The sequence below is a fragment of the Diadema antillarum genome, unplaced genomic scaffold, assembly GCF_040938485.1.
Source record: "Diadema antillarum isolate AM-2024a unplaced genomic scaffold, OU_Dant_1.0 seq00000886_RagTag, whole genome shotgun sequence".
Classification (NCBI taxonomy): domain Eukaryota; kingdom Metazoa; phylum Echinodermata; class Echinoidea; order Diadematoida; family Diadematidae; genus Diadema; species Diadema antillarum.
In genome coordinates this window covers 430,281-445,132 of record NW_027271750.1, presented here as the reverse complement: position 1 = coordinate 445,132, position 14,852 = coordinate 430,281, and the positions used below count along the sequence as shown (strand labels likewise).

Sequence of the window (14,852 nt, the reverse complement as noted above, 5' to 3'; positions counted from 1 at the left end):
CATGCAATGTCAGAAGGTATTTTCTTGAAACTTAGTGTATATATGTACTTAACTACCAAATAAAGATTCTCCAGAGAGAGTTTTGGGTCATGAGGTCGAAGGTTAAGGGTCAAAGGTCAAGTCAAATTGTTGAAATTGTAAGCTTTTCTCCATGTCTCGCAAATGGTTCAAGGAATCTTCATGGAACTTAGTATGTATGCATGTACTGACTGGCAGTGATTATCTAGGGAATTGGGAGGGGGTCATGCATCAAAGGTCAAGGTCAACTTCTCAAAATGTCACTACTTCCTTCATATTTATGCAATGCCTCCAGGATTTTTTTTGAAACTTGATATGTATTACTCAATAGATATTTTATGGAAAGTTTCTTGCCAAAAGGTCAAAGGTCAAGTGAAAGTGCTAAATTTCCCTTCTTCCATATCTCGAAAATAACTCAAGGTATCATCATGAAACTTATTACATATTTATGCATGTTCTACCGAACAGTATTCTCATTGGAACTTTAAGGTCAAAGGTCAAGGGTCAAAGGCCACGTTTAAATACAAATATTTTACCATACTGAAATTACACTTTTTCTCCATACCTTGTAAATTACTCAGTGCATAAACTTATAAAAGGGTCAGAAGTCAAGTAAAAATCCTCAAATCCCCAAATCCCCAAATACCTGCACTCTGACAATTTAGTCATTCACCCAAGTAAACCTAGTTCAAGGAAAATGAACATTCCACACATTTGTGACAAACCTGTCATTTTGATATTTTGCCAATTATGTGAAACTGTCATCACACATTGTCAAGACATTGCACTATTGACCTATTAGGAGAACCATGCATTATGGCGGAGGCATACCAGTCACCGTAGCAACATTTGTAGTTTAGCTATAAGCTAGGAACAGGCCAGTGTATAACTATTAAATGTATTCAAACAGATGCAGGATCCTTCTCTGAAGACCTGAATTGTAACAAGTTCTATTCAGTGAACAGATAGCGTCTTTTTTAAATATGCATTTTGATATATACCAAATGAAAAATAGAGCATAAATGTGCTACTGCATGTTTACTCTGCTGGTTGTATCTCAGGTATGCTTGCTGACTGGTTGTAATGAACAAATTTTTAATTGGGGGGGGGGGTGCATGATATAAGTATAGGATGTGAAGAAATCATTCTTTTGTCATTTTTGCTTGACACAAACTACCGAGCAATTCTGCAATGGTTTGAATTTTCCTGACTACATCTCAAGATATACTGGTACTTGTTAAAGAATTTGAATACTTTTCTGAGCATGACAGAAAGAAAACTGATGCTTCACCTTAAAAAACTGCAGTGATAAAAAAAAAATCATAGACCAGTACTCATGTGAATTCAAAATCACATGATAGCTAGAATGCCATCTTTAAGGTCATATGGGCTGCCACCCTTAATAGTCGACTGATCTTCCTTTTATCTTAATGTCATTATTTTGTAATAACTCTCCTAGCTATGTCACTTGTAAATAGCTGTTTTGATACTTTCCTCTTCGGAAGTCTTCGGTGTATATAGGAAACTTCCCCTCTACGGGCAGGAGTTTTAAACAAGACCATCACACCTCTAGGTGCTTTGTGTGGATAAGTGTTTGAGATGTTGTCAGTCAGCCCAAAGAAATTAGTATTTTGTGCAAAGATTGGAGGAGTTACACGTGAGAAAAATTCATCATTTGAGTGATGATTATTGTGGAAAAAAAAATCAGTCAGATGAATACACTTTTTAGGATATGTATAACCAAACTGAAACCATGAATTCAATGAATTACAATCACAGATTCAAATTCTACTCTGAAGGTAAATTCTTGTAAAAATTCTGTTGTGTATGGCTTGACCTCTAAAAACATGGTTTTAGAGGCGGAACTTATGTGACCTTCCAACCACTTCAGGTAGAAAAATTCCAAGGTGCACACATTGAAACAAGCAACTTTGATTGACATGGCACAAAGGATTTAGGCTGTACTTCCTTGCGAGAATTCACATTCAAATCATGGTATCCCAGGTACCATGTGTACGGTCCGATCATTCTTAACACACTGCAATCATGATTTCAATCGTCATTCCAATAATTTTTTATCTCATGTATGTGTAACAGCTCTTGATCAAGTGTACTGAGTCATGAGTGTTTCATCAGACAACGAGGGGGATTTTTCCATTCTCGATTCACCATGACAACACACCATACCATCCTACATCAGGGTGGGCACCATGGTGAAATGTATGACAAGATTCCCAGTGATGATATGCTCCCTTTGTCAAACTTGTGATACCTTTCATGTCAGCTTGGTAAATAACAGTGAGTCATGCGTGGTTCAATAGCGGAAAATGTTCGTGGGGTTTATTATTTTTTTTCCCTCTCTGTTTGTTCGACCGTGCTCTATGTACAGCTGAGTCTTTGTATGGGCTTTTATTGGGAGTCAACATTGTCATTTCTGATAGTAGTATCTGTGTGGCAGTGCCAACATTAAACAATACCAGGTATGCTTCCTCGAAGAATGCCCAGGATGTCACAATATGCAGGGCTAGCTAATAACAAGTTATCCATCATATTCATCCAGATGCTTGCAATTATCTATTGGATGTGGCGATCCAACATGATTACGTAGCAGATTTCACCGCCACATTTCTGTAATAAACAAACAGGCTGACAGATACCGGTAGAGGCATCACTAGCACAATTAACATTTTGGGCAAATGAGCTGCTTGGGTGAAGGTCTGTGCTTTCTGAACATTTTCTAGCCGCATCCACGTGCTTTTGATGATGATTAGCAGTTCGTTTGCCAGCGTACGTTTTTCTTAGAAATTATGATAGGCAGGACTTGAGTGAGTGTCACTTGAAAGGTATAGGTCCTAAACAATTTTCTTTATTTTTCATTCTTTGGGGGAGGGGGGCACATTGTTTATGTTTGTCAAGAACAGCAAGTTGCAGCAACAACAGCAATAATTAAAAAGAGAAAAAAATGCAAGCCCAACATTAACCTTCCATTCTGTAAAATTAGTTATGATCAAAGTAGTCTAAACTGCAATACTCTTGTCAGCAAACATATTGTAATGAGCAAATAGCCTAGCCTGGGAATGACGCATCTCGTTAAGATTCTTCTGACTGGCAATTACGTGCTTCCATTCATTCCATTCCAACGTCACGTTTCTGACAAATTGCGCCCCAATTGGGCTCTATCCACATTGGCAAGCCCTACTTCTGTAAGGTACTGGTAGTAGATACCTCCGAGTCCAAGCAACCTTGTAGGGATCGCTGTCCTCGAGTTAACTGTGTGACATCAATGCAGTGAGGAATCCTTAGATAACACATACATGTATGTGTGTGTGTGTGTGTGTGTTGTGGGCATGCTGGTAGGTGTTGCAAAGAGGCAGAGCTATTGATGTATCCAACGGCTCCTTGGCTGTGTTGGGGGGGGGGGGGGGGGGAGGGGGGAGGGGGGAGGAAAATGGAAAGGAGAGACCTCAAAATATTGAAATCTGAGTCAAGTAACAACATGGCTGTATTCATTATTTGTAACTGACTTCTTCAATTTCATGTTAATCTCGATCATCATAATCTATCCTCCTGTACATGTAATTGTGCACCTCAAATAGGTATAACTTTCCATATCCAGTGTGAATCAGTGATATTGATTACTGTAATCATCCCATTCCAAAATCATGATGAAAACAGAGTAAGAGGGAAATTTCACCCTGATATTATATATGTTTATTTTATGAAAATAGACAAATCAGAGAGGTGAATCTTTTACAGTTCCTAAATTTTTATGTTTGTCTGATTCCCCCCCCCCCCAAGAAAAAGAAATAAAAAGAAATGAAAATAAAAATCACTGATCTATTTCTTTGATTGTTCTGTTTTCATACAAAGCAACATAATATCAGGATATAATTTCCTGTAATAAGCATGTTATCTTTGCATATTCAGTCACCTGTTCATATAGCCCATTGGCAGTCAGAGGGGAAGGTTTGTGGAGAACATTTGTGAGATTTTAATACTTTGGATTGCCTTCAACAACATTAGTGGAACAGGCCCAGTGTAAATGGAAGAATTTAGGAAGATTCCTGTGAAGTTTTGTTAGGCACATGATATACATGTAGTGCTATTGTTTGTTTGCTGTTAAGAAAAGGAATGAGAATGAATTGCTAATTCAGAATGCCAGTTTACGCTGTGTTTTATCAATAATGACCTACACACAGCATTGGTTTGGCAACAGTACATTCTCTTACTAGAAATTATGTCTATACTGTATTTCGCATTAGACTGAGTCCCTCAATATTATGGTTTTGTAGGGCATAGGGTGTTCAACCTAAATGGTCTTTGTGTTGTCAGTAATTTGCACCTTTTTTTTTTTTTTTTTTTACTCTTTTTTTCCCCCCTTTAGCATGGTAAGCGAACAAAAGCTGTCCTAATGGGTTGAGATTCACATCAAAGTTGGTCACGGTTGGAGAAGTAGAATGAAAGCGCCATTGTGGTTTTTGGAATTTCATGCAATATTCATCGCAGTCTGGGTCCAGCGTATCAAACAAGGCCGAGTCCCACGAGCTGCTTTGGCTGAGCGATTTTATCCTTCATCGCCAATTGTGTCGCATAGTCATGCCACATGGGAAAAACTTTGCCGTGATCCTTTTCAATACCACATTTGGGCCTCTCAGGCAAACAGCAGAGGGGATTTTGATTGTTCACCTTCGGAGGGGAAAGTCTATTTAGATTATGAAATTATGCTGTGAACACTCTTGATTTGATTTCATTGTATTGAGTTTAAAGGTACATGTAGGTTAAATTTTGTGGGATTTTTTTTCTTTTTTTTTTAAAAGTAATGCATCCAAAGATGATACCCACAGCATGACTTGACCTGTTTCCTTCCCCGATTAGTAAAGCCATTCAAAGATGGAACAATTTTAGAATGAATCGAAAGTAATGCATTAGCAGTAAAGCTTTTTGCCTCTTTGTTTTGTCTTTGTTTTGTTTGTTTGTTCGTTTTTGCTTTTTTTTCCATCTGTGACTGGCAAATTACTGGACTGTTGACACTGGAGATGTAATGCACTTTTTATAATCAGCATTTTCTTGGGTTATCATTTTTTTTTTTTTCAAAATAGACATGAGAAATTTGATTTCGTGCAGTTTTGCCCTCAAGTAGACAAGATGAGCTGAAATACTATTGATAGATCTATACCGAGAATCTAAGAAAATAGTCTACAATGTGTAGACCATGGCGAACACACAATCATTTATATCTTACTTTACCTTTCAAAGAAACACTGCATACCATCATAGTGTGTATAGGGGAAAGCAGTATCACAGACCATGGTATCGTAACACTCTAGAAGATTTCTGCCTATTTCATTAAATCATAGCTTGGAAGAAATTACAATCACACTTCCTTTTCTTCTTTCCAGTCTGCATGATCGTGTGACAGATGATTTTTTTTTTTCTTCGTGTGCACGACAAGAAAATTTCAGTTGAAAGTGTTTTTTTGTTTTTTTGTTTTTTTGATCCAGAATCCAAAATTTATTTTGCAATATTGTTCAACCCTCAGAGTAGTGGGTCAAAAACACTTGAAGAACTTCCCAAAATAGATTTCAAGTGTATCAGAACATGTTGTAGGTCCATGATCAGAAAGACATTAATTCATTGCAATGCAGCTCCTATGGTTCTTACGATCATACCCACTCAATTCAGTTTTCTTCGAAGAGCCGTTGCATGCCACAGTAATGTATTCATAGAAGTGCTGAATATTTTATACCATCGATTATCAATGCATTGCACGCCCAATGACACAAGGGAACTTTAACTTCCTCGGCCTACGTTTTCCCCAGCTGTCTTCTGCATCCACTAGCTGACAATTTTTTCCACATTTCCTCCATCTTCTTCTTTAGCCACATTGCAGGCAAGCTTATTTATTATTTACTTCAAGAGAATTTTTTATCTTCATTTGTTGAGCAACATCAAACAAAACAATTACAGAATCATAACATATTATACATGATTACCCAAAGCAACAATATGTAATGTAAAAGACTTTACCTGAAAAAAAAAAAAATCTCAGTGTATACTGTAAAATTGCAGCATGAAACTTCGCGAATTGGAGCCGATGGCCTTTATTGCAGCATGGAGCTTTAACTAACTGCCACAGACATCAAATGCATTGAGTAGAAAAAACAAGAACAACAACTTTTGCGTGCACTTTACTCTTGCGAATCTGGCTTCTTGTGAATAAATACATGACAGTTTCATGTGTGCAAAAATTTCTGGCTTTCCAGTAACTATGTCATTGAAGAGAAACTTGCTTTATTCCACTCTGATTGGCTGTTTACATAATATTCTTGATAGGGTAACTCACATGTGAGTACAGAATGCCTACCTATGTTTATACTGGATATGACATTGTCATAATATTGAAGTGTGGCAAAATGTTCTACAGGGCAAGACAAGGAACCAATAAAAGAAAGAGTAAAGTGAAAGAAATTTTTGCAGACCAGAGTATTGCAAACCAAAGAAGTTTTACATTGCATCGTCATCATAGTGCAGTTGAATAACAGAAAATAGAAAAGGTCTAGGTATTTTTACATGGAAATTAGCCAATGAGGCCGATGCACTGCACAATCAATGTGCAGTTTCCTTTTCATAATGGCTTTCGGTGGTAATGTTGAATTCTAAAAGAGCTTTATTGTTGACAAAACAGCAAGGTATTCACCACCTTCAGAAAAGAGCCGGGCAATTTTCAGTGCTTTCCGTCACATTGCTTGTTTAATTCAGCACAAACACTACTGTTGATTGTTTGCACACAAAAGCAAAAAATGCAAGAGGGAGTGCATTTGTGCATGACAGAAAGAAACGTCTCCATAGAATTGTGTTATGTCGCCCACAGGTGGTCTCTCTTATAAAGCCTGTCTCATATGGGGACTATTCAACTTTTATTTTTTTGTTTATCTCAACAGATTGCCTTTAACAGCCTTGTTTGTCAGGAATGTTCCTGCATGTCAAATACAGCATTTTATTATGAAATGTGCATATTCCATTTCCAAACAGATGAACATATTTCCTGGCAACAACCCTTACTTAAAGGTGATAATATCTTGAGAGATATTATCACCTTTATGTTAGGGTTGTCGTAACTGAATGTTGGTTACAGATATCACCAGGGACTGAAATAATTGTGGGAAATTAATGTCAAAACACTATGTGCTTACATTCCCCAATCACAGTAGGACTTCATGACTTCATAATCTCATGATAGATAAGGGTTATTCTCTCATGATTTTGAGTGATATCTGATCAATTTCTTTTTTCATCATGAATATCTTCACAGCAGTATATTATGGTGGAGACTTCTTGTAATCATTGATGATATGCTTGAGTGTGTATGATTATGCTTCCTATGAGTGGCAAGTTGTTGGAATTGCACATTAGTCTCTGGTGTCTCGCATTCACAAATAGCTTGTGAAATATGTGACGTATACAGGATTGGGTTAGACTTGGTATAAGAGTTTTATTCATATCCAAGCGTGTATATACGTACATGCATAGGCCTATAATACAGTACGTATTAGCACCAACCCCATCAGATGGGCTATATACTTATCAGCAGTTGGCTTTTACACTTTAATTTGGTATGCAAACTTTCCTTGGCAACAGAGTGCTCCAATGAAGTCACTGGGAGAGGATGATGGATATTATAGTGAATTATTTATCATGAGTGCCTTGTTGTGAGGCCTGTTTTTTTTTTCAGTCTTACTTAACCCCATGTTTGTGGGAACCTGAAGTATCGTGTATCAATTTTATGGGGAGTTACAGTATCTGGATTGGGGCTGGAAGACAAGGGGATCACACAGGATCTTATAGTGGAGTGTTTTCTGGAGGAAAGAAATTATTGTAAAACCGATATAAGGATTCTTTCTGTGAACCTTTCAGAGTTCAAAATTGAAAGGGGCATCCACTTCAGATGCTTAGTGAACAGGTTATAAATGGATAAACCCTTTCTCTGCCAAGGGCTATATGGACGTTGTGTACAATGCCATGGGGTTTTCTGTATCAATTGGACGACTCAAAGCACACTTAAAAAGAGTATGGATAAATTGAAAAAGAACACTCCTCATATTAAATGTGTCTAATAAATGGACAGGTGTCATTTTCAGTAAAATATCATGGAAGTATGAACGTGGATTAACAGTATTTGTGGAGGTGATCATAGCATAATAGTATAGAGTTATCAAATACACCCATTATTACACACATTCTTTTAGAATTAGATGAGAACCTAGATGCGTCATTTCATTTCCTACTAAAGGTGTAGATGTAATTTAAAGCAATCTTGATGGTATAAGGTGATGTCATTTATTACATTGTATGTAAATGGTATCCTGTAGATTGATAGTTACTAAAAGATATGGAAATGTTGAACTATTCAAATCAGCAGTCACACCTTTGAATTGTTGTGGTCATCTTGAGTGCATAAGTGGATTTATTGTAGAGCAGGATAATTTGCACTCAGGACAGCTACACTAGGAATAATAGGTTTTATGCCATCAGATATTTAGGGTGATGTTATTGAAATAGGAGCAGCCATTGAATCACAACTCTGAGCTGAGCAAAACTAAACAATAGCCGCATTTACACTTACTAACATCGCGATTTTTAAAATCGCGATATTTTGGTTCCACCGTTTACACTTGCGCTAAAGCATGCGAAGTTTGAGCTTCACGAAACATCGCGATTTTTTGGTCGGTAGTGCGCAGGCGTAATTTACCTCTTTTCAACACGGTAGCTGAGTGGAAGCGCGCGTTATTCTGTTCGTTTTCACTGCAGTGCAGTATACTCAGTAATCGGATTTTGATTACAATAGCTGGTTGGAACGTTGAGCCAGGGCTTTTTATCAGTACAAATACCAATGCACACATAAATTTGTGCTTCTCGAGACTGTTATATTTACGGCAAAACTATATAGCTTGCTATATAATAGATCACATACGTAGTAGGTGTGTAAAACTTCATCTACAGCAGCATTCAGGAGGATCATGAAATTTCGCCGATATGACGAAAGTGAGAAGTAGGACTTGGAAGTTAGGACTGGTATTTTATCAGGCGACAGCAAGACTAAGAGTCTTGTTACGTACTCCTGTACTAGTATTCCACAAACGGCGTATATCGAGAGCAGTACGGGCTCTCTCACAATCTGAATCAACGCATTTCTGGGAGAACATTATTTTGTTAAGTCGTCTTGGGGTGATGATACGTGGTTGGAGAACTTCAGGTTTGCTACTAGTAGTAGTTTTCACGTACTTGTTTCATCAGGGAGAGGGAGGTGAGAGACTATACGAGCCGATCGAGGATCGGCCGTTTAGTGCTCTGCTGGCCAGTGACCGATGTACTCTCTACACGTTCCAAAGAGGGATCGGGAGCGCGCGTAAACTCCGCAATCCGAGACCGAAAGTCACGTGATGAAAAATCACGATATTTCTGCAGCTTGGGTTTACACTCGCTAACTTCGCCTCAAACTTCGCGATGTTTCAAAAAATCGCACTCCGGCTGGCGATTTTTCTAGCGATGTTTCGAGGGCGTTTGGGTGTAGTTTCTTAGCAACTTACACCCAGATGTCGCGATTTTAGAAAAATCACGATTTTTCCAAGCAAGTGTAAATGGGCCTATACACGGGGTATAGATAAGGAAGTAACACTCACTTGTTCTTTTTTTTTTTTGGTAAAATGTAATTTTCATCAGCTTTCTTCTTGAAATTCCATTGAGGATCTGAGGAATGTGATCATAATTGTATGGCTGCATCTTTAATATGACAAGATTGTGATGTACAAAGATAATCTTTTGGTGTCCTTCATTTCTTCAGGTGTAGGCCTAGAATGATTCTACTGACTGTAAAAGTGAAAGAGAGTAATATGGTAATGAGTAAGAGGAAACATTTGATGCACAGATCCTTGACAGGTAGGGCAGCATGTCTTCCGCGATCTGCTTGCTTTTATTGTCTCATTTTATTTTTGTTGGTCACTTTTTCTATGCACATGTGCGTTTGATAGTTGCTTACGTCTAGAGCTGGTACTCGTACCACACGTTTTAGGTTATAGTGAATAGAGTAACTCTTTGTGATTTAAGATGGTAACTCATCTTTTGTTATTCGTGTCACAACATCGGCTGTAATGAACTGAAAGGAAATGAAGCTTATCCTTGATTATGGCAGGATTTTTTTTTTTTTTTTTTTGAGGGGGATGGGGAGGAGGTTTAGGGACAATTTGTATGGTATGCTACTACTGTAAGAGCAGGGACTTCCTATTTCCCTGCTCAGTGTAGATTATTGCGTTCTTTGTGGAGAGATATCTGGATTTTGTGTTCTAGGCTGTATAGTATCGCTGTGGAGTTATTTCCTCTCTTACAAGAAAGCTTGCTTAGCATGACTGCACCCGTCTGCTCAAGCCAGACTGCATGGCTTAGGTGACAGATCCTATTCATTTTAGAAAAATGCTGTCCTTTCTAATATCCCTCACCCAGGCAGGCAAGATCCTTTTTCACAGTTGGGTTGATCCATTTCAGCAGTGATGGATACTGTTTTGCTCAAGTAATCTCACTTGTAAACAGCTCCCCTTGTGTGCGCTTTACTCCCACCAGATCTGATGCCCTCTTCACACTAGTAACTTTAATCACACACATCTTCATTGAGAGGAATACAATGAATGTGAATGTCTGTATCTGATAGTTTATAATATGTGGTGGTGATATGAAACTTTTATTAGTAACTGTTCACTGATTTAAAAGCGTTGCCTCCAGGAATAGAATTATATGAAATAACCATCATTATGGAGAAGAGACCAATTGTTCCTTTGATTACAGTTCAAGTTTTATCTGTCGATTATTAGCAAAAAAAAAAAAGAAAAGAAAAAAGATTTACTAGTATAACTGACGTGGACATACTACTGATTGTGACAATTAGATTCAAATCATGATTCACACACCTAGTACTAAAAGTGCAGCATTTCTGAAGTAGTCACTGTTTTTTCTGAACTGTCACAATTTTTTTTCGGTGCGAAGTGTGTCCCAATGCTATGCGAAATCATACTGTTTTTGATGGCCTCGCTTAAATTGGTGCAATTTAGATCACAATTTTCTTCTTACCTGTGTATAGACCAGAGCACAAAAAAGCGTGATTTGAATCTTGATTTAACTCACGCATCAAATTTTCAACGTACTGTACTATGAATCAGCCTGACTGACTGTCAGCTATGAACAATTTCTCTATCTTATCCAGATTATGTGCTTTCTATCATTTAATTGCCACATTCCATGAAAGCCGAGGACTAGAATTTAACTCTATGGTGTGAACAGACTAACTTGTGCCACTTAATTTATGAGAGTGCGTGCAGAAGGAAAGAAAGCAATCTTAAGCTGTAAGTGAGGTGAATCTGTGGACTCAAGTGATTAGATGGCATACACTTTCCGCAGCCTTTTGTTTCCTCGAAAGGCAGTGGAATTCCGTGGTCTTGGAATCTTTGATGCCAGATATCACACTCCATTCTTAAGGATTATTGTGTTTGGTCCAATTTCGCTTCCCCCATTAGTCAGCTCATCCTTTTGCCATGATGGGGGCAATTCAAACCTTGTATACGCCATTCACGAATTCTTGAAAGTTTGTCTAGTACTCGTTTGTACAAAGAAGATTTAACTGTGTTCCTCCTTGTACAGGTATCATCTAAGGTAGACTTGATGTCATCAAAACACCACTGTTGTTGTTGTTGTTGTTGTTGTTGTTTTGTTTTTGTTTTTGTTTTTTTTGGGGGGTACCTAGAATATTGAAGGGTCTGCTGGTATTCAAGCTGAAGGACTGAAGTGTGACTAGTTGTTCCTCGAGTCTAAATTTTGAATCTCATTTCTTACCTTTCTTTTGTTGACTGTCATGCAAAGTGTGAGGAAGGGGTTTTGCACAGTCGAGCATAAGCCATAAAGTGTGCTGTAAGTATGCGTGAGGCAGAATGACAATGTACTCGGGAAGTTATGGCCTGCTGTGTGTTGCAAGGTACTGTGTGCACATACCCAGCATATGACATTTTCCCCTTTATACTATATGGGCTGAAAAAAGAAAAAGGAGAAGGAAAATGATGATTACGCCTATTATATTGCTGTCTCAATAAGTACAATGTATGTTCACTATAAAAGTACTTCACGATTAATGACAGGAAGCATATTCTTACCCGTATCTTTGATTACCACTCTGTGATAAAAGTCTGAAGCTTAGTAGGGCCTACATGGCTTGTGATAACCCCACTTTCATGGTTACTTGAGGGAATTAAGTTCTTTGTATCATTGAAGTGAATAGTGCAGCTACTGTTCTACCATGAGCTCAACCAAGGGTAGAGCCTCAGCAAAGTACATGTTTTTTTAGTGTAACAAAACAACAAGGTCTATGTGCGGGGAGTTATAATATGCTCTAAGAGGTCAGGCCTGACCACAGGTGCCATGATACTTTTGTAACTACATTCTTTCAAATACTTGGTAATAGACTGCCAAACTACAATGCGACATTGTGGAGTATACAATTATCCCTGAGTTATCTAAAACTAATCACATGAAATCTTGTGGTCAAGAGTGAGGAGTTTAGCACAAAAAAAAAAAACACCACACAAAAACAACAACAATAATGAACCAAAAAACAGCCCTGAAGACAGCAACATAGGTATGTACACAAGCATTCACACTGGCCCTTAACCCATTGAAGACTAGTCCCGAGTATACTGTATACGCTATAATTTTCGCGTACATAAATTTTCGCGAATTGCCGCTGTCACACATTTTCGCGAGTGGTTAAATTCGCGATTGGGGGACCAGAGAAAATATGAAGTGGCAAAGAAAGTGTGAATTTTCAACTTACTAGCAAATAAGAATGATACTAGTTATACACCGCATGAAAAAGACTTGCCAAACTCTGCGAACTAGTAAGTTAGAATTCAACATTTTGAAGTGGTTAAGTCCATCGCGCTAGATTTCTGACGAGTGGTCCCCTTGCGATAATGGATTGGCTCTCTATAGTAGTCGTAAGTAGACGTGGACGTGTGTAAACAAGCTTAGCCAGTATGGTCTGTTCGGTAAGCCGTGACATGGTATACGAGTACTGAAATGTTCGTATCATCAAGGCAAGGGATTCATGTTGGAAGGTAATATTTTCGCGTGTTGTTAATTTCGCGAATAGCTCCCGACTCGCGAAATTCGCGAAAATAAAACCCCCGCGAAATGTATAGCGTATACAGTACTCTGGCAGGTGTCTATGGAAAATGCGTGTTGTAGCAAAATCAGCCCATCCTCAACGGGTTAAAGGCCCATAGTCCCGGTAGTGTAGAGGGCGCTGTTGATGATACTGCCGATCACCGTTAGCATTTATACAAAGATTACCGAAGTTGAGCTGTCATCAAGAGTAAAGCACGTAGGTGTTGCTAAATAACGTTGCCTTGTATTGTCTTCTCTGCGCATCACGCAATCTGTAGTAATGCCAGGGTGTGTGCATATGTGCTTCTTATTATGACATCACAAAAGAAGTTTGCTAAAGCTGTCATCCCCCTCAGCCGAATCATGAGCCGAACTGTGATCAGACTTCTTCAGACATGGGGAAATGGGTCACAGCGTAAGCGCTAAAGAGGAGTCGTTAGCGTAGGTCTCTGTAGGAAACTTGCGCCGTGCGCCTGCGTATGCATTTGACTAAACCACCGGGACCATGTGCCTTTAAAGTTTATTTCCCTTGAGGCCCTACTATGGCTGGCATTAGCCAATAACATCAAGTTAACAGTTGAGTCAATTCAGTGTAAACCTTACCATTGAGCATTCAGGTGGTTATTATATTACCATGTGACTATTAGATAAACAGCAAGATTCAAACAACTGTGCTCACTCGATGTTTCCCTTCTTCTGTGTCCACCACCTTGGACAGGCAAAGATATGGCTGAACGTGGTGCGAGACCTCCGCAACGGCGTGAAACTGAAGAAGCTGGACGAGTGGGAGAAGCAGCGGGCGCCGATCGAGTTTGCCCTGACTCCGTACGAGATGCTGATGGACGACATTCGATCCCGCCGCTACACCCTAAACAAGGTCATGGTGAGTGGGCGTGTGTGGCGGACGACTCGTTGGAGGCGTAGAAGATCTATTGCGACAATTTGGTAGTCAATAGCCTCGCATGTGCTTTCTTCAGTTTCCCTGTCGGTGTTCGTCAGTATGATGCTTTCCGTATTGATATCTCGCTAATGATGCTAAAATCCAACCACACGGAAAATCATTCAGTTTTAGAGGGGAATTAAACCCAAATATGTGCCAGTATGTGGATTTAGCAAATGCAGAAATATTAGAACACACAAGTGAAGTTTGAGGAAAATCTGATAATTTGCTCTAAAGTATGATTAATTTTTAAAGTTTCAGTACTGCCATTGTTGGAAAATAAAATTACAACAATTTGTGATGCCACAGTAGGACAAGATACATTTAAGGAGGATATAAGTAAATGCCACAAAATTTCTTTTTCTTTTTAAAAGAAGTACACGTTGCTTCCTTCTTCTTGTCACTGACATGTTAGAATTGTTAGAAATTGTTAGAAATGTTAGAATTCTCTGTATATTTTCTTTTTATCATCATCCTACTGTGACAGCACAAACTACTCTTGTCTTTATGTTGGTATTTTTTAATCTATAAAAAATCACAACTTTTGAATGGATTGTCAGATTCCCCTCAAACTTCAACAATGTGTTTTACTACAATTTCTGCATTCAACTTAGTCCACATGTGATGTTTGGGTTTTATTTCCCTGCGCATCAAATCTGCAGATCAAAACAATATATGAATACTTTATAGCAGA

General features: G+C 38.5%; 1 protein-coding gene across 1 annotated transcript in view; it reads left to right on the top strand.

Annotated features, from left to right (window-relative positions):
- LOC139740819 (protein spire homolog 1-like) overlaps window positions 1-14,852 on the top strand; it is an 82,460-nt gene that overhangs the window by 37,293 nt on the left and 30,315 nt on the right. Inside the window, exon 6 of the mRNA XM_071651391.1 lies at window positions 13,937-14,101. Coding sequence (XP_071507492.1) covers window positions 13,937-14,101 — 165 coding nt within the window. The remainder of the gene's footprint in view (window positions 1-13,936; window positions 14,102-14,852) is intronic.